Source organism: Mirounga leonina, unplaced genomic scaffold (assembly GCF_011800145.1).
Source record: "Mirounga leonina isolate KUSES-001 unplaced genomic scaffold, KU_Mleo_1.0 Mir_115, whole genome shotgun sequence".
NCBI lineage: Eukaryota > Metazoa > Chordata > Mammalia > Carnivora > Phocidae > Mirounga > Mirounga leonina.
In genome coordinates, this window is record NW_023270268.1 from 91,480,591 (window position 1) to 91,501,692 (window position 21,102).

At 39.5% G+C, this 21,102-nt stretch overlaps 1 protein-coding gene across 3 annotated transcripts in view; it reads right to left on the bottom strand.

Annotated features, from left to right (window-relative positions):
* The window catches only part of CFAP91 (cilia and flagella associated protein 91), a 109,149-nt gene that overhangs the window by 14,327 nt on the left and 73,720 nt on the right, over positions 1–21,102 (bottom strand). For all 3 annotated transcript variants that reach the window (XM_035000085.1, XM_035000084.1, XM_035000083.1), the window contains exons 11-16: positions 15,785–15,901; positions 14,343–14,414; positions 12,705–12,851; positions 9,912–10,133; positions 7,020–7,168; positions 6,363–6,454 (exon numbers count right to left, since the gene is read on the bottom strand). In XM_035000085.1, coding sequence (XP_034855976.1) covers positions 6,363–6,454; positions 7,020–7,168; positions 9,912–10,133; positions 12,705–12,851; positions 14,343–14,414; positions 15,785–15,901 — 799 coding nt within the window. The remainder of the gene's footprint in view (positions 1–6,362; positions 6,455–7,019; positions 7,169–9,911; positions 10,134–12,704; positions 12,852–14,342; positions 14,415–15,784; positions 15,902–21,102) is intronic.

The window sequence follows — 21,102 nt, forward strand, 5'->3', positions numbered from 1 at the left end:
CATATCTAGAAAAATGTTGCTATGACCAATGTCAGAGAAATTATTGCCTGTGCTCTCTTCTAGAATTTTTATGTTTTCAGGTCTCACATGTAGGTCCCTAATCCATTTTGAGTGTATTTTTATGTATGGTGTAAGAAAATGGTTCAGTTTCATTCTTTTGTATGTAGCTGTCCAGTTTTCCCAACACCATTTACTAAAGAGACTTTTTCCCATTGCATATTCTTGCCTCCTTTGTGGAAAATTAGTCAGCCATTATAATTGTAGGTTTATTTCTGGGTTTTCTATTGTGTTCTATTGATCTATGTGTCTGTTTTTGTGCTGGTACCACACTGTTTTGATTGCTACAGCTTTGTAGCATATCTTGAAATCTGGGATTGTGATACCTCCAGTTTTGTTCTTCAAGACTGCCTTGGTCATTCAGGATCTTTTGTGGTTCCATACAAATGTTAGGATTATTTGTTCTAGTTTTGTGAAAAATACTGTTGGTGTTTTGATAGGGACTGCATTAAATCTGTAGATTGCTTTGTGTAGTATGGACACTTCAACAATTTTGTTCTCCCAATCTGTGAACATGGGATGTCTTTCCATTTGTGTCATCTTCAATTTCCTTCATTAATGTTTTACAGTATTCAGAGTAGAGATCTTTCACCTCCTTTGTTAAGTTTATTCCTAGGTATTTAATTCTTTTTGGTGTAATTGTAAATGGGATTGTTTTCTTAATTTCTTTTTCTGTTACTTCATTAGTAATGTATAAAAATGCAACAGATTTCTGCATATTGAGTTTGTATCCTGCAACCCTTCTGAATTCATTTATTAGTTCTAATAGTTTTTTGGTCATGTCTTTAACAGGGTTTTTCTCTCTATATTATCATGTCATCTGCAAATAGTTAAAGTTTTACTTCTCCTTACTAATTTGGATGCCTTTTATTTCTTCTTCTCTTCTGATTGCTGTGGCTAGGATTTCCAGTACTATGTTGAATAAAAGTGGTGAGAGTGGACATCCTTGTTTTAATTCCTGATCTTAGGGGGAAAGCTCTCAGTTTTTCACCACTGAGTATAATGTCACTGTGGGTTTTTCATAGATGGCCTTTAGTATGTTGAGGTAAATTCCCTCTAAACCTACTTTGTTGAGGGTCTTTATCATGAAAGGATACTGTGCTTTGTCAAATGCTTTTTCTGCATCTATTGAAATATGTTTTTTTATACTTTGTTGTTGTGATCGATCACATTAATTGATTTGAAAACATTGCAGCACCCTTGCATCCCAGGAAGAAATCCCACTTGACTGTGGTGAAATTTTTTTTATGTATTGTTGGATTTGGTTTGCTAATAGTTTGTTGAGGATTTTTGCATCTATGTTCATCAGAGATACTGGCCTGTAGTTCTCTTGTTTTGTAGCATCTTTATCTGGTTTTGGTATCAGGGTACAGCTGGCCTCATAAAATACATTTGAAAGCTTTCCTTCCTCTTCTATTTTTCAGAATAGTTTGAGAAGAATAGGTATTAACTCTTCTTTAAATGTTTGTAGAATTCACCTGTGAAGCCATCTGGTCCTAAACTTTTGTTGGAAGTTTTTTGATTACAGATTCATCTCCCATGCTGGTGATCAATCTTCAAATTGTTTATTTCTTCCTGATCTAGTTTGGAGAGGTTATATATTTCTTGGAATTTATCCATTTCTTCTAGGGTGTCCAACTTGTTAGCATATACTTCTTCATAATAATCTCATAACCCTTGCTATATCTGTGGTATTATTTCTGTTTCTGTTATTTTTGTTTCGGTTTCTGTTATTTCTCCTCTTTCTTTTCTAATTTTGTTTGAGTCTTCTCTCTGTCTCTGTCTCCCCCCCCCCCTTTTTTTTGGATGAGTATGGCTAAAGGTTTATCAATTTTGTTGATCTTTTCAAAGAACCAGCTCCTGGTTTCCTTGAGTTCTTCTCTTGTTTTTTAGTTTCTTTTATTTATTTCTTCTCTTTATTACTTCCTTCCTTCTGGTTTTGGGTTTTGCTTGTTATTTTTCTAGCTTCTTTAGGTGTAAAGTTAGATTGTTTGAGATTTTTCTTGCTTCTTGAGGTTGGCTTGTACTGCTATAATCTTCCTTAGAACAGATTTTGCTACATCCCAAAGATTTTGGATCATTGTGTTTTCATTTCATTTATCTCCATGTATTTTTTGATTTCTTGGTTGACCCATTCATTGTTTAGTAGCATGTTATCTAACCTCTATGTATGTGTCTTCTTTCCAGATTTTTTCCTGTAGTTGGTTTCTAGTTTCATAGCATTGTAGTTGGAGTAGATGCACAAGATGACTTCAAACTTTCAAAATTTGTTGAGAATCATTTTGTGGCCTAACGTGATCTATTCTGGAGAATGTTCGATGTGTGCTTGAAAAGAATGCCTATTTCACTGTTTTAGGATGGAAAGTTCTGAGTATCTCTTAGATCCATCTGGTCCACTGTGTCATTCAAACACTGTTTTCTTGGTTTTATTCTTTGGATGATCTATCCATTGATTATGTGGGGTGTTAATGTCCCCTACTATTATTGTTTTACTATCAATTACTCTCTTTATGTATGTTAATGGCTGCTTTATGTGTTTGAGTGCTCCCATGTTGGATGCATAAATATTTACAATTGTTGTATCTTCTTGTTGGATTATTGTTCCCTTTATGATTATGTAGTGTCTTTGTTTCTTGTTACAGTCTTTGTTTTCAAGTCTACTTCGTCTGAATTAAGTGTAGCTACCCGGGTTTGCTTTTCACTTCCCTTTGCATGATAAATGCTTTTGCATCTCTTCACTTTCAATCTGCATATGTCTTTAGGTCTGAAATGAGTCTTTTATAGGCAGCATATAGATGGGTCTTGGTTTTTTATCCATTCTATCACCCTACGTCTTTTGATTGGAACATTTAGTCCATTTACATTCAAAGTAATTATTGACAGGTAAGTAACAAATATCAGTAAGTACATGTTTTATGGTTGTTTTTGTAGTTCTTCTCCGTTTCTTTCTTCTCTTACTCTTTTCTCTCCTGGTTTGCTGGCTTTCTTTAGTGATATACCTGGATTCCCCTCTCTATTTTTTGTATATATATTACTGGTTTTTGTTTTGTGGTTACTATTAGGTTGATATGTAACATCTTATACAAATAGCAGTCTATATTAACTTGCTGGTCGCTTAAGTTTGAACCCATTCTAAAAGCACTAAATTTTTATTCCTCTCCCTGTCACATTTTAAGTATATGGTGTCATACACACTTTATATCCTTTTATTTTGTGAATCTCTTGACTGATTTTTATAGACATACTTAATTTTACAGGTTTTTTGCATCCTACTTTTCTTACTCCTGCTTATGGTCTTTCCTTCCATTCACAGAGTCCCCATTAACATTTCATGTAAGGCTGATTTAGTGGTCATGAATTCCTCCAACTTTTGTCCATCTGGCAAACTCTTTCTCTACCCTCTTTCGTTCTATTCTGAATGATAGTTTTGTTGGATGGAGTATTCTTGGTTGCAGGTTTTTCTATTTCAGCACTTTGAATATATCATGCCACTCCCTTCCGGCCTGAAATGTTTCTGCTGAAAAATCAGCTAGTTATCTTACAGGGTATTTCTTGTATGTAACTACTTTTTTTTCTTGCTGCTTTAAAAAATTTTTAGCACTACTTTTTGCCATTTTAATTACCATGTGCCTTGGTGTGGACCTCCTTGGGTTTTGATTTTGATGGGGGTGCTTTGTGCCTCCTGAATCTGGATTTCTGTTTCCTTCTCTACATTTGGGAAGATTTCAGCTTTATTCCTTCAAATAAAATTTTCTCCACCCCCCCACCCGTCTTCTCCTTCTTGAATCCTTATAATGCAAATGTTATTACACTTGATGATGTGGTTGAGTTTCCTTAATCTATTTTCATTTTTTTTAAATGAATTTTTTTCTCTCCTGTTCAGCTTGATTGCTTTCCATTACTCTGTCCTCCAAGTCACTGATGTATTCTGCTTCCTCTCGGGTACTATTTTTTCCCCTCTAGTGTATTTTTAACTTCAGTTATTGAGTTCTTCATCTCTGATTGGTTCTTTTTTATGTTTTCTATCTCTTTGTTGAGTGTCTCACTGAGTCCTTCACTCTTTTCTCCATTCCAGTAAGTATGTTTATGACCATTACTTTAATTCTCTATCAGGCATATTGCTTATCTCTGTTTCATTTACCTTCCTTGTGATTTTTGTCCTGTCCTTTCATTTGGGACACATTCTTCTGTCTCCTCATTTTGTCCAACTCTCTGTGTCTGTTATCTATGTGCTATGAAAGTCAGCTACATCTCTGGCTCTTGAAAGTCATGGACATATGAAGAGGTGGTCCTATAGTGCCCTGCAGTAGAATGCCCCCTGTTCACCAGACCCTGGCATTCAGGGGTATCTCCTATGTGTGTTGTGTGTGCCCTATTGTTGTGGCTGAGTCATATATACCTTCAGTTTAGTTGTCTGCAAAGTTTCTCTGCCTATTGTGGGCAGGGTTTGGTCCCTGTGTTGTTAGGGCCAGTCTGGGGTTACCATGGGCTTGATTTTGGTCAGCACAGAGGTTTGCCAGAGCTGTGATCACAATGAACTACAGGCATTCTCCCTGCGTTGACCCCTGGGAGGCTTTCATTGGTGGGTGAGGCCTGCAGTCAGACCAGATATTTGCCCACTGCTGGGTTCACAGTTGAACTAATGTGTGTGTGATTATTTTTCCCTTTCCTTGGGGCAGGAGTCAGTTTGGAGTGGTGCTGGTACACTGGGGCTGCTTGCATAATGCCAGGTTTGTGACACTGCTTTACATGAACTCCTGCTAAGTGGAGTGGTTGGGAGAAGGCAGATCCAAAGGGGAACATGGGGATGGGGCACATTGTTAGCAAGCTAAGTGGAGAGTGTGTGTGTACTTTGCTGGTCCTTGTAGGTATCTGTTTATCTAGAATGGGATTGAGGGAGGAAAATGGCCCTGACAGCACTTTTGTTTTTGAAGAAATCTCCTAGCACATGTTCTGAGATTAGTAAACCTTCTCATACACTTATACTGCTGCTTCCATGATGTATCCCAGTGGGGCTGTTTGTTTGTTATGCTGTCTCTTTAAGGGTGGGGACTGATTCCTATTGCCCTCTGGCTCTCCTAGAGCCAAGCCGCTGATTTATAAAGTTCCAGGTGTTGAGTCTTGCTGATTGTAAGACTTGTGAGGTTAAGACCCTCTGGTTTTCAAAGCCAAATGTTAAGGGGATTCATCTTCCCAGTGCAGGTCCCCTGTGTCTGGGGTATCTGGTGTAGGGTCTGTTGCTTTCCTTTCTCCATGCTCGCGGTGTCCCTCCCATGGACAGTGTCATGGGTCAGTTTGATTCCTGACCTGTCTCCGCCCTTCCTACCATTTTTGATGTGGTCTCTTCCCTACATTTAGGTGTTGAGAGTGTGTTCTGCCAGTTTTCAGGTTGCTTTCTGGGTTATTTACACTGATGTGGGTGTTATCTAGGTGTAACCATGGGACAAGGTGAGCTTAGGATCTTCCCACTTGGCTATCTTTCCTGGAAGTTATTTCATTTAAATATTGATCTTCTGGTTGCACCCCTCTCTCTGGTTACCTGTCTATCACCAATAGCCTGAAAGCTCCAGAAAAGTATTCTTTTTGGGGGGGGGGGTTTGAGGGGGGAGGTTGGGCAGAGGGAGAGGGAGAATCTCAAGCAGACTCCATGCTGAGTGTGGAGCCAGACGTGGTGCTTGATCTCAAGACCCTGAGATCATGACCTGAGCCGAAATCAAGAGTCAGATGCTTAACCAACTGAGTCACCCAGGTGCCCCAAGAACATTTTTTAAGATAATTTTTTTACTTTCTCTATTGACTAAAAGCATCAGTCTTCAAAACATGCCACTTTTGACCAGTAAGTGCAGATATTTATACTTAGATACAGGCCTGGCAGAAACAGAAGTTATCTGTGGCACAGGCAGAGCAGCAGAACAGATTTAAGCCCTTCAAGCAACTCAGCTTTCCAACACCCACTTTGTATGTGTCCCACCTCCAAAAGGCTAGTACAGTTTGAAAATTCTGCATATTGTCAACATTTGCTTTATGTCTTAAAAAAAAAAAATCACAAAATACACCTCTTTGGGGAACTTCCTCTTGAAGGTTTGGCTTTTGATACTCTGTCACACTTACTAGAACTGCACCCCATCTATACTTGAGGTGATTATATTCTGGAGTCAGACAGCATGAAGAGAACTTGACAAGCTCTGAAATAAGAAAACTCGGTGATTCTCCTTCAGAAATTTCTTCTACTTCTGCTCATTTTAAATCTCAGGGATATTGAAAATAGTTTATATCTTTCAAAGTGAAGCATTATATTGGCTTACCTTTTTCTTTGACAAAGTCCTTTTGTACCTCTGGGATCAGGAAACTATAAACTAACTCAGCAACAATCTCCTCTGACTGAAGCTGAGTTCGACTAAAAAAAAAACAAAAACAAAAAAACAATTTCCTTTGTTGCCTTGAGCTGCTGATTTCTACTTAAGTTCTCCTTGCTTGTGTAAGGGACTCCACTGCTCAAATCCCACCACTGCCTTTTCCTTGATTAAGTTGTCTGAAATATTGTACTTCTGATGGGCTTGGTTAACTTCATGCAGATTCAGATTTGACCCTGTTCTTCAGTTAACCTGCCTGCCAGGAAGGGAATGTTAGAGATATAATTTATACAGGAAGCCAAAACCTTTGGAGTGGAGTAATATTGCACATAATTACTCACATTGCTTTCATGCTTTGTGGTATTCTAAAAGTAATATGTTAGTGATCCAGACTGCAGAGGATAACTGAAAATTCTACTCCCAGCACTCCTGCCTCACAAAGGTTTAGGCATGTTGACTTCTAAAGAGTTATGCAATTAAAACAATGGACACTGAAGCAGGAGATATATACTTGTTTCTCCTTGGTGGTAAAATCTAAAGCTCTTGGAAAATACATATGAGTAACAGCAAATGGGCTGTCCATTCTGCCATCTGCTCTCTTGTACCAACCGAATCTCCATTTCATAAGCAATGTCATTGATTTCCTCAGCCATCTTCTCAATTTCTGCCCTGGCTTGTTCTTCTGCCGTGCTCTCTTCGGTATTCAGTATTATGTCTTCCAGATAGGAAGTTACAGTGCTTTGGTGAACTTTAATCACCTGCAAAAAATAAAAATACCCCTGTTACTGAGAACAGGAATACTACTGTAAACAAGACCAAAAAAATGAACAAACATTGGCTGACCTATTTCTTTCATTAAGTCAATAGTCCCCTCATTAATCATTCCTTTTTTTTTTTTTCCTGTCTGGTCAGTTTCTAGCCCACCTACCTACCCATTTTGGGCAGCCCCCATCCATCTAGCCCATTTTAGAATTATGGGTCTTACTTAGGGTGGGCAATACAATGCTGCAGAAAGATCATGGGCTTCAGGCAATAACCCTATTTTGGATGCTGGCTTTGTTCTTTCCAGCAATGTGACTTGGTCAAACTACCCAACTGTGGCAGAAACTAAGAGGTATTTCCCAATGTCCTTTCTCTCCTTCCTCTTTGTAACAGAGCCCCTGAGTTTTAGCTGCGCCAACACATGTCTAGAATAAAGATTACATTTCCTAGTAACCATAGTTCTGGTTGAGGGAGTACAGGCAGTCATCTGTGCACTTTCTAGAAAGGATTCTTTTTTTTTAGAGAGAGAGCACAACCAGGTGGGGGAGAGAGATAATCTTAAACAGGCTCCACCCAGCGTGTAGCCCCAGCGTGTAGCCCGAGGCAGGGCTCAATCTCACAACCCTGAGATATGACCTGAGCTGAAATCAAGAGTTGGACACTTAAAGATTTTATTTATTTATTTGAGACAGAGAGAATGAGAGAGACAGAGAGCACATGAGAGGGGGGAGGGTCAGAGGGAGGAGCAGACTCCCTTCAGAGCAGGGAGCCCGATGTGGGACTCGATCCCGGGACTCCAGGATCATGACCTGAGCCGAAGGCAGTCGCTTAACCAACTGAGCCACCCAGGCGTCCCAAGAGTTGGACACTTAACCAACTGAGCCACTCATACGCACCTAGAAAGGATTCTTAAAGGGAGAAACCTAGCTTATTTTTTTTTCTCTTTTCACTTCTCATTTCATGGGGACATAATGCTGGAGCACCAGAAGTCATCTTAAACTGCCATGAGGACCATGCCTCAAGGACAGAAAAGTAGAAAGCTAGAAGGATTCTGGGTCTCTGATGAATTTTTGAACTATCATATGCTGGACTGCTGCTTTTTTAAGCTTTCTGAAATTGTGAACTAGAACACACATTTTCAAAAGTGCACAGTGAGAGATGTACTGTGCACTGAATTAGGGGAAAGCCAGTACCCATGCAGCCCCTGCTAGAATTCTAGAAGGCCGCTATGGGTTCTTCCTGACCACAGATCCTCTCTACTGTCATGATTTTATGGTAAACATTCCCTTTTCTTTTCAGTTTTCCTAAGTATGCAATCATAAATAGCTAGAATATGGATTATAGACTGTTACACATTGTAGATGATCTGCCACTGACCATATGTAACTCAAAAATTCTTAAGCTGTGTAGAGGGAGAGCAATCGGTTTGGTTTAAAAAAAAAACTTGAAACACACACACAACAAATACTATTCATGAATCAATCCTAATTCCATAAGAATTGGGTAAATCCTGAAAATCTCAGATCAAGTAAGAAGATCTCAAATGGACGCATTTTTTTTTTTAAACTGAGTATCCGCACATACAATTCAGACAGCCCTCTTCGACAGGAAATTTTTTAAGGTCCAGGTTGGTTCTCTCTCTCTTTCCCATGTGGCCCACATCTGGTCCAGGGGAGACCCCCACACAGCCTTCGCCTTGACATACTCTGGGTGTGCTAGCCACCCATACGACCTCATGTGTGCCCACCTCCAAAGCAGCCAGCTGGCCCAGCTCCCCTCCTCTCCATTCTTAGGGGGTCAGACACCCTAAATGAAAGAATACATATCAAGCTCGCAATGACTACAGGAAAAGAAACCAACCTCTGGGTGTGTTTTGGTGTGTGTGTGTGTGTTGGGGAGTAGGATGGGTAGTCATAGCACAGTTCGCTTTAAAGGAATCTTCTTCATAAATCCCCTCCAATTTTAACGCTTGAGCTCTTCTATTCTTGATGAGGGTGAGTGCTTTGAGATATTACCAGCTCCTTGAACTTCCTCTGAATTTACATCTTGCTCACTTTGCAATTTCATACCCATTATGTCTTGGTCAGAATTCCAATTTACCAACCTGGTGCTCTAGTTTATATCTTTAGCCAAAACCTCTCTTCTAAATTCCATCTTGTTGATCCACCTGCTGAAATGACACCTCCACTAGAATGTCTCGAACCTAATAAAAATCAAATTCCTGATTCCACCCCTGCCCCTAAATTAATTCCATGCTCCGCTTTCCCACATCAAAAAACAGTACTATCATCTCCCCAGTTGCTTAAGCCAGAAACTGGACATCTTCCTTGACTTCTTCCTGTTTCTCATTGGCCTTAACCACTTCCACAGCCTCTTTCCTGATCTCCTTGTTTCCACTCTGTCCTCCTTCCAACCTATTCTCCACACAGCAAGCAGGGTAACCTGTTTAAAATGTGTCACTGGGCCCCACCTGTTTGCTTCAGGAAACTTACTATATTTTCTAATTCTACACATATTTGCATGTTAGACAGTAATTAAGCTCCAGGAGAAAAGGGACCATGTCTGGTTTCTCCCCTCCGAAGTATCCCACAGTGCCTAGCATATCGTAGGAACTCAATACATATTTGTAGAACACAATGAAAAACAAAAAACAAGTGCCATTTCATATCATGAGTTTCCTCTGGTTTGATTTGGCTCCTTACAAGTAGCTTCCAGACATCCAGCTGCAGCCCCACTTGCCTCCTTAAATATCTGGTCCTCCTCCCGCAGGCGCCTTTGCTCGACTTGGCGCCGACCACTCTCTTCAGCTTCTCGCATCCTCCGCTGCCGCTCGGCCAGCATGGCAAAAGCATGGATCCTCCTCTCTTCCTGCAGTCTCACAAGCTCTTTAGACAGGAAGTCAAACATGTCCGCCAGCGCCCTTCCTTCCAGTCCAGCCAAGTGGTTTTCAACCAGTGAGACCTTAAAAATAATAGTAAATTTTCAAGGATACAAATTCTGCTAAGCATGGGAATGTATAAGGAGGGATGCTGGATTACCCAGAACTGGTGACAGTCACTTCACTTTCAGAATGCACTTAGTGTTTATTAGGAATATTATCACTAGGTTGGCGTCATCCCAAGGGCTCTTACTAAGAAAACTTATGATACAAACTTAGACATGAGAAAGTGGATTGCTCAGTCACTGACAGATTACAGCCCTCAAATTATGAGGGGGATTTAGCAAAACATTTGTTAATATCCACACAAATTGATTTTCTTCTTTCATTTTTATCCAGAAGGTACTTCTATCTTCCCAGACATGAAGGGAAATGTCAAGGTTTTTATTAAAAAATTTTTCTGGAGTTCAATAAAAAAGAGTCTTCTAGAAATTCACTCATGACACCTTTTAATTTTTTAATCCTTGGTCCTTTGACACAAGTTTGGGGAATTCTAAGATCTTGAATAACATGAAAGTAGAAAACTGTGGTACTATATTCTTTTAAATAACTTCAAAGTCATTAAGAACTACCTTTGAAACAGAGCAGGAAAAAGCCTACATGTCTATGTAATCATTGAGGTAAAGTCGGGGCCTGGAGTTCTCTGGCAGGAATAAGCCACAGTATCTATTTATGGATCCGTCTGTCCTGGCTTTGACACATGGAGAATAAAAGTGTTTAAGAAGATTGAATCCTTTGCAACTTCATCTTGTTCCTTTTCCTATCCTTAGGTCTAAGGGAAAGGGCCCTTCTCCCAGTCATATGCTCCCTCAGCCTTGACAGTTCTTGCTATGCTGGGTTCTTCTCTGGTTTGTATCCAAAGGGAGGAAACCCACATAGGTCTCAAAGGTGGTGAGGCTACCACGTGAGACTGTCATTCAAGCGTGGACGTTAGCCCCAACACCCTCCCTCGCCTCCTCCCAGCCCACACATACTTCCTAACCACAAAGTTCAGCTTTACTTATATGATAGGGGGAGGTGGAAAGAAAGGGCCACACTAAGAGTGCCTCACATTTATAAACAGTGGTCATTCAGCCCAGAGACCACAAACGGATTCTCTCCTTGTCTCAGGATTACAAGCTCCCTCAGCTGGGGGGGCAGATGCAACCTTTAAAATCCCAAAATGGCTACCTGTTCACATGCAGCCCCCTCCCTCAGCAAGAAATTTGAGTATGCTAAGGTAGTGTAATCTAATTTGAAAATTAAGTAAAAATATTTAGGAAGGTGATTTTTCTGTGATCATATCATGCAGTGCATTACATAATTGGGAACTGTGCATTTTCTGTACTATTCCCCATAGAAAATAGGAGGAAAGGAGATAGAAGTGAGGTGCCCCCTCCCTCAGACTCCTGCATATCATTGGTGTATCTAGGTACAGCGGAAGGTAAGCAGGGCGAGTCCTTTGTTAAGTGACAGCTCTCTTTCCATTAACTCCTCCTTTAGCTCTTAGCTCGCATGATATCCTACTAACTGGGACATATGGGTAAAAAGCCTGGACTGGCTTAGGTGCACCTGCCAATAAAGTCTATAATCAGAAATTTCGAAGGGCCAAGAAGGGCATTTTTCTATCCTGGTGCTTCCAGGGCATTCTGCTCGCATCTGAACAGAAGCACAGCCCTGTCTCTATCATTTCCAGGACCCTCAGACATCCAGATTCAGAGACTCTGGTGTCACATTCCATTCTTTCTCTGTCCCTCCGTTGGGTCTCACAGCCTGTGGCTTTCTTCTTCCCTCCCCTACACCATCAACCCCAAACTCAGAGACCATCCACAAGCCTGGTGTCACGTAAAAGGAATAACGTGCTCATTTTCAAGCTGCTTACCCTTTGTGCCCAGTCCTCCATGGCACAAGCGTTATGTGCATTACTAAGGGTGGGTTATATTAACTTCACTATTAGCTTTCTTATAACACTAAACTCTCTGTAAATTGATTCTTTCTCATGTTGATTTACAGGTAAGTGGGAGAGATAGTAAAAGCATGTCTACTCTGTAGTCAGCACCATTAAAAACTGTATACATGGACAAATGGCAGAAGAAAATAGGAAAACATCTGCAATTGTTGGGGTAAAGAGGCAATTAGCAGCTGTGGTCAGGTGACATTGATGAAAGTCAGAGAATACCATGAGATATCAACATATTTAATATGCAGTTTAACCAGCTCCAAAACTCATAAACAAGTGCCGATATTTTGAAATAAATCTTGTGTCTCTTCTTTTTTGCTTTTATTACTTTTCATTCTGCTGAGCTCCCACTAAAATACAGTAGAATCACCAAATATTTAAGAAAATTAGAAGGAAAAACCTTTTTAAAATGTGGTGTTTCTTTTTTCCTTTTTTTTTTTCTTGCAAATAAAATAAGACCATATTCAGTTCAGCGAGGGCACACCCCATTCCAATTCTGGACTGAGGCAGCACTGTTTAAAAACCCGGCTGGGACAGAGTGATGGGCCTGGGGGTATGTTTCTTTTTTGTCATTTCATTTACTGTTGTGATACTGCCACTTGTGCAAGAATAAAGATCCGGGGGGACAACACAAGGAGAAAGAACAGGAAAGAACCTTGTGCTCGTGCAAGTTCCTCTGCCGCTGTAAGGCCAGTGTCACCTGCTTCTCGGCTTTCTTCAGCAGCCTGTCATCCTCTTGCAGTGCGTGGCTGGTGCGCAGCTCCTGGATCAACTCCAGTCGCTTCTCCTTCCCTTCAAACATCTGTATCAAATCAAATCAGAAAGAGACTTGCGAGTTGGCATCCCCTGTGCGCGGCGCTAGGACTCATGCAGTGACTGGTGAGGCACTTGCGAACGGGGGGCTCGGTCCTGCCTTCCCGCCCGAGCAGGGATGCTCCCCAGAGCTGAGAGTTCTCCTGCTGCTCAGGTCGAGAAAGAGCTTACTTAGCAGTTGTTTACTTGATTTCTCAAAATGCCTCTCCAAGACAAAGCGGTTACTATAGGGTCATATTAAGAAACTAGACCCTCCCCTTCATTTTCTGTGCTCCTTCCCTAAGACGACTGAGGATGGTATTTTTCATAGCCATGCTTTCTTTACCAAGAGATCTGCCCCTGGTTTGTAATACGTAATGTGTTGTGACATTTTTCCTGGGGAAATAAGGAGAGTAGAGAATAATGCTGAACACAAGATGCTCACCCAGCTTCCCTGGACATACTAATTATAACTGAGTCTCCTATGAGTTACAGCTGTATGAGGAGAAAAAAATTTTTTTTGCTGATGCTTTGTAATCAGTCCATTTTAAAATTGAAGTGTGCTTGCACAAATAATGTGGCGAAGGCTTTACAGTCAGGAAGACCAGAGTTGAATTTGCTACCAGGTAATATAATCTCAAACTCACACTGCTTGCCTATAAAATAGGATAACTCATAGAAAAAAATGAGATGATCTATGTGAAGCAAAGAATATATAATGTGAGCTTATAGAATGGGTTCAAAACTCTAGTTAGTATTACTTAGCTATTTATCATTCAGGTATTGCTAGCTATATACAAACTCAAATAATTATGACTTTGTGGAAAGTTAGGGAATCCACTTGGTCTGTGATGCCTTAATAGTCAAAATTCAGAAGCACCTGGCTGGCTCGGTCAGTAGAGCACACAACTCTTGATCTCGGGCGGTCATGAGTTCAAGCCCCATGTTGGGTGTAGAGATTACTTAAATAAATGAACTTTTTAAAATAAGTCCAAGTTCAGGTAAGAAAATTGGTGGATTTAGTGATTCTAAGGAAGATATTAATTTCACTTTGCCTCGGTTACAACTGTGACGAACAGCAGGCAGGTCCTTTCTCCCCTTGACACTGCCACCCACTTGGGCAAACTGTGACAGTAGAAGGAAATGGGTAGGTAATTCAAGAGTATATAGTTCCAGGGGCACCTGGGTGGCTCAGTCATTGAGCGTCTGCCTTCGGCTCGGGTTGTGATCCCAGGGTCCTGGGATCGAGCACCGCATCGGGCTCCCAGCTCCGCGGGAAGCCTACTTCTCCCTCTCCCACTCCCCCTGCTTGTGTTCCCTCTCCCACTGTGTCTCTCTCTGTCAAATAAACAAAATCTTAAAAAAAAAAAAAAAAGAGTATATAGTTCCATCAGACAGCAGGGTGCAAGAGGGAATTCACCCCAAGGAACCGAGTACATATGCATTCTATAAATCTATTCTCAAAGGAGAAACACAGGACCAGTGGTTGGACCCTACGCACCGTGTTCTGAACGACTCTTCCCCGGAGTAACTTTTGAAGGTAGATCACAGCCATCTCTATATCTTCTTCTTCCTAAAAGAACAAAGTAAGAACCAAGCAGCTTGAGAAGAGCAACGGTCAGCATCAATTTTTTTTTGAAAACTTAGATCAAGCAAAAGACACTGTGCTAGATGCCAGAAAGATTTAAAGAGGAATAAATAAGGCCTACACTCTCACTGAACATACAGTATCTTAAATGTTACTTACTGTATTGTTAAAATTATTTTTTATCATAAGACATCATTAAAAAATCATAGCAAAAGCAAAAAATTCATTCTAATCTCTATACTCCTTTCTAGTAAAATCTTTCTTGAAGCAACAAGTATTGCTTATAACATCCATTTTGCAATAGTTTTTTCATGTTTAATTGCAAGTAGACAAGGACTACAGCTAGTCTGTGTCAGAGTCTAGAGTAAGGTGCTTCTCACAAGAATTTAGATAAGATGGTAAAATCAGAATGGACAAGACTAACCATCTACAAAAATCACCTTAAGTAACTATGTGTCAAAAGCAGAAAGCAGAGCCTGCAAATCAACTTAAAGTGGCTCTGAATGCAAAAGAAAGCAACGGCAATCAACAGCATAAACACATGCAAGACAATGTGTTAACCACAGGGAGTGACTGGGACAAAGTCTAGAAAGGGGGATGTCCAGAAGCACATACTGGCCAGTCAGTGGGAGTAGTGGAGCAATGTCTCCGCACAGGTGACCCTTCAGGAGCGCTAATGAGATCTCCTGTTAACATCGCTCCCTCTGACAAAGCACATTCTCAATAGGATCTGGCGTCTTGTGAGAACTGCCCTATACTGGGAGACAGTGGGCTGAGGAGAAGGGCTGCTAAGAAGAATATCCTCATCTACCAGGCAGGCAGTTATCCTTCTGTCAAGCAGTACATCTGTACTGTGGCATCTCTAGCAGTTTCTTGGGGAGGGGGTTGCTGTCTAGTCCAAGTCTGTCCTTAATCCTGACTGACTCTGGTACCCTGCCCAAACTGAGTCTGGAGATCTATGAAGGTGAGGTATGACCCTGGTCAGGGTGAACTCTTTGAGCCAGTCTATCTCAGAAGCCAGACTGTCCTCATGACATCTCTGGCACTTCACTCCTCTCTCACGCCAGCTGTCATAGCCACCTCCCCATGTGGTAAGATGGTTATGGTAACTGATCATCATTCGACCTTTTTTTATTTGACATGCATGAGGATTACCTTCTGATGCCTATTTTTCTTAGGAAGATTTCATTTTGCTTATTTGTGTGTGTCTGATGTTGAAGCATAAGAAGAAATGCCATGTAAGTCAGATCTTGAAAAGGTAACCCTGTTAAATTACATTTGTTTTTAACCCAAAGTATAAGAATAAACAGACAGCAATACTGGATTTAGCATTTCAAATAAAGTTTCAAACTTACATTGGAACTCATTTCCAAGGTTGGAGTTGGAAGCCGAGGTTGAGGTAGAGCCTTTCTTTGAAGAAAGCGCAGAACTTTCTTTGGTTCAAGAACTCTATTCTTCTTATCCAATATTGCCTGGAATAATACCAACTAGTGTCATTTACCTCCTTTGTATTTTCTTCCACTACTCGATCTAGGCCACAGATCGAATATCGATCAGAAATAATCTTCACGGAGCGCCTGGGTGGCTCAGTCTGTTAAGCCGCTGCCTTCGGCTCAGGTCATGATCCCGGGATCCTGGGATCGAGCCCCGCATCAGGCTCCCTGCTCAGCGGGGAGCCTGCTTCTCCCTCTCCCTCTGCCTGCCTCTCTGCCTACTTGTTCTCTCTCTCTCTCTGTCAAATAAATGAATAAAATCTTCAAAAAAAAAAAAAAAAAAGAATCTTCACTATGGCTATGGCTATGCTAGGACAGTTTGAGAAAGGCCAAAACTGGGTGCCTGTATGACCCAAGGGATGGTATGATATTCCCTAAACATCAGCTAACATTGAATAAACCGGGTACATATTCTAGGTTTATCCATCTTAATCAAAGATTTGGAGGATTTAAAAAAGATTTTTTTTTGAGATTTTAAAAGGTTTTGTTGCGTGTATGCAAGCAAAACCCCCAACTCCTATTCCTCCACAAGAGCCAATTAGCTGTTTAAAATAAGTGCCTGGGCAATAGAAAATTTCCCTGTGCCACAAATGACGGAAATATTGGTATGGAACTGAGGAACATTAAATGGCAATTGTCTCCTAGTGAAGAAAGAGCTTTCCTTTGACTGTGAAGGCCTGCACCTCACGTTTTCTGAAAATGAACTTGTTTCCTTGTGAAAGAGTGTGTGTGTGTGTGTGTTTTGATTTCAACATACATTTTTATTGATTTTACTTTTGATCACCAAAAGTCCCCCAAATTATATATGACCTAAGGTTTTGTTCATTGGTTCTATTTTCATCCATAGGGAGATACTTTTAACTTAAAAATATCAAAAAGTCTGATCTCTGTCATTTAAAGATCATACTTTAGAATTATGTTTTTCATCATATAATTTTTACATTAGTTTTCCCACAGACAACAGAGAGAAGTGATCAAATAAGCACTAAGCCAAAACTTGAAATTAATAAAAATAGGCAAGTGGAGTAAAATTTGAAACCACAAGAAATTATTGTGGTTTTAACAGAACCCCTGAGTTTCTACAAAATAAAACTGACACCAAATACATAACAGCTCTAATATAGACCAGCTCTACAATAACCACAGCCACTGAATCACCAGAAAGCAGCAGCAGGCTAAAAACGAGTAATTCTAAACTCTGGCATCTCTTGAGTGCGTTGCCCTGAAGAGCACCACATGAGACCATTTTAAGACCAATCATTCATAATACGTTGGTAAGGATCTGGGAAAACAGGCACTCTCACACATTCAGCAATTAGTACATCACTTATGTAAGAAAATTTGTCCGTAGCCATCAAAACTATAAATGCAGGTATATTGTGGGCCAGCAATTCATGTCTAGGAATCCTCTTCTAGATATGTTCATACATGTACCAAACTATATGGAAACAAGATTACTCAATGCAGCATTATTTTTGATGCAAAAATGTTGGGACAATACAAATATCCATCAAGAGGGAACTGGGTAGATGTGGTACATTTATATGATGACATATCGTGCAAAAAAAAATGATGTAACACAATTATGGGATAATCTCCAAGATATATTAAATAATAAAAGCACAATAATAATAAAAATACAGAACAGTGTGTATTATATATTAACATTTGGGTAAAAAAGTTTAAGAAGATACTTACAGGTATTTGTATTTTTTTATATATTTCTAAATATACACATACACATGTGCATATCTCTACACATAGAGAGCTATATAGATACAAATATATTTGCTTGTATAGAGAGATATATAGATACAAATATATTTGCTTGTAAGATATCTCTGGAAGGAAAGATCTGAAACTAAAAAACAGTGGTTTCCTCCAAAGAAGGAACTGCATAGCTGGGAGACAGGGAGAGAAGGTTTACATTTAATACTCTTGTATAATTCACGAATTTTGAACGATGTGGATATTTTTCCCAGTCACTAAATACATTCTAAATATAAAAGAAAGAAACAAATAATTTAAATTTTGAAAAAAAGCAATTGGATTTTCACAGTTAAAAGAAAAATGTTTGGTCAAGAAGTCCAATGCAATTTATAAAACCAACAAATAAAAATATTTGAGAATTCCTTCAATCTGTCTTATTGTCTTGAAAGGTAAAGCTCTCAGAGAGAGAGGTGGGGGGGGCAGGGGGGAGGCGGGAATATGAGAATATCAAGGAAATGCTGTTACCAAACAATGCATTTTGACATGCTTAAAAGACAAACAGGTTAGGCAACTGAGTTCAATCCATGGTTTTCATAAACAGAAGAAAGAACTCATTGGTACACTCTTTTAATCTGCTTTAGGACATAAGCAATTTAATAATTTTTCAAAAATATATTCCAACCTAAATTATACCAAGAATAGCGTGAAAATACTGTACTGTGGAAATTATTTTATACTATTCTAGATATTTCTCCTCCATAATTACTATGACATAGCTCATACAGTATTTTTTAAGCCTTATATCACCTGTATCTTCATATTTCTATGAGTCTGGATTCTCAAAATAATGTAACCATAAGACTAAGCAGATACATTGTCTGAACGTAAACCTAATGTTTAGTAACTCTCTTTAATTCAAACCAATATTCCAAACTGACAGACTCCATATAATGGCATCTCATCCCAAAGCCAAGAGGACAGATAAAAACAAGGACAATAAAAGAATGTGAATCCTCTGACAATATCAGCTACAACAAACATTAAGCACAGCCCAACATCTAGCCAGATCAATATAAATCCCACACTATAGCCTATTTACCTCAGTTCCTATTGCTTAATAATAGATGTCAGGCTATCAACAAAAAAAGCTAAAAGGCATTCCAAACGCAAGGAAAAAAAACAAAAAACAAAAACCACAGTCTAAAGAGAGAAGTAACCATCAAAACCAGAGTCAGATATGACATAAATGTTGGAATTATCAGACAGAAAATTTAAAACAACAATGATTAATATGTTAAGGGCTCTAATGGAAAAGGGAGATGACATGCAAGAACAGATGAGTAATGTAAGCAGAGATAGAACTCAAAGAATCAAAAGGAAAGGCTAGAAGTCAAAACACTATAACACTATAACAGAAATGAAGAATACTGTCAATGGGCTCATTGGTAGACTCAACACAGATAAAAAAAGAATCCAGGAACTTGAAGATATGTCATTAAAAACTTCCCAAACTGAAATGCAAAGAGAAACAAAGAAATAGAACAAAACATCCAAGAACTGTGAGACAATATCAAAAGGAGTAATATGTGTAACTGGAATACCAACCAGATGGAGAAGAAAGAGAGAATGCAGAATAAATATTTGAAATAATAATGGCTGGAAACTTTCCTAAAGTACTGACAAACACCAACCCACAGATCCAGAAAGCTTAGAGAACACCAAGCAAGACCTTAAAAAACAACAAAACAAAACAAAACACACAAACAAAAACACCTCAGGCATATAATATTTAGAGAAAACCAAACACAGAGAAGTTTGAAAGAAGCCAGAGAGAAAACACACCTTAGCTACTGAGGAACAAAGATAAAATTTACAGTGGAATTCTAGTCAGAAACCATCCATGTGGGATGTCTGACTGCCCCAGTCAGTTAAGCCTCTGCCTTTGGCTCAGGTCTTGATCTCAGAGTCCTGGAATCAAGCCCCACATCAGGCTCCCTGCTCAGTGTGGAGTCTGCTTCTCCCTCTCCCTCCCTCTCTGCCTCTCTCCCTGCTCATTCTCTCTATCTCTCAAATAAATAAAATCTTAAAAGAAAGCATCCATGCAGAGTAGAGTGATATCTGAAGTGTTGAAAAAAACCCCGACCAACCTAGAATTCTACACACAATAAAAACATTATTCAAAACTGAAAAGATCACAATCTTAAACTTACATGTTTCATAGGATACTATCAAAGTAAAAAGACATCCCACAGAATGGGAGGAAAATCTGCAAATCATATATCTGACAACGGTATAGTCCTCAGAATATATACAGAACTCTTACAACTCAACAATAAATAGACATTAAAAGTAATGTCTATAATAAACAATAAAGACAACCCAATTGGGGTGCCTGGGTGGCTCAGTTGTTAAGCATCTGTCTTCAGCTCAGGCCATGATCCCAGGGTCCTGGGATCAAGCCCCACATTGGGTTCCCTGCTCCGTGGGAAGCCTGCTTCTCCCTCTCCCACTCCCCCTGCTCATGTTCCCTCTCTCGCTGTGTCTCTCTCTGTCAAATAAATAAATAAAATCTTAAAAAAAAAAAAAAAGACAACCCAATTAAAAAATAAGCAAAGGATCTGAATAGACATTTCTCCAAAAAAGATATACAAATGACTTGGCGTGCCGGGTGGCTCAGTCGGTTAAGCATCTGTCTCTGGCTCAGGTCATGATCTCAGGGTCCTGGGATCAAGCCCTGCGTCGGGAAGCCTGCTTCTCCCTCTCCCTCTGTCCCTTCCCCTGGATCATGCTCGCTCTCTCTCTCATGTTGTCTCTCTCAAATAAATAAAATCTTAAGAAAAAAAAAGATATACAAATGACCAGAAGGCACATGAAAAAGATTAATCATTAAACTCATTAATCATTAGACAAATGCAAATCTAAACCATAATGAGATACCACCCAGGTATCTCACTGGGTGATCTAGGATGGCTATAATAAAAAAGATGGGCAGTAATAAGTGATGGCAAAAATATGGAGAAATTAGAATCCTCAAACATTCCTGGTGGGAATGTAAAACAGTGTAGACACTTTTGAAACAGTCTAGCAGTTCCTCAAAAAGTAAAACCATTACCTGGTTTTCCATTCCATTCCATTCCATTCCATTCCTAAGTATAGAGTCAAGAGAACTGAAAAACTTATGTCCACACAAAAATCTGTACACAAATGTGCATAGCAGCATGATTTATAATAGATAAAAAGTAGAAACAACTCAAATTTCTACGAACTGTATCAACTGATGAGCAGGTAAACAAAATGTAATATATCCACACAATGGAATATCATATAGTCATAAAAAGGGATGAGGTACCTACTACAACATGAACTTTGAAAACATGCTAAGTTAAAGAAGCCAGACACAAAAGGCCATACATTGTTTGATTTCATTTATATGAAATGTCCAGAATAGGCAAATCGATAAAAAGAAAGAT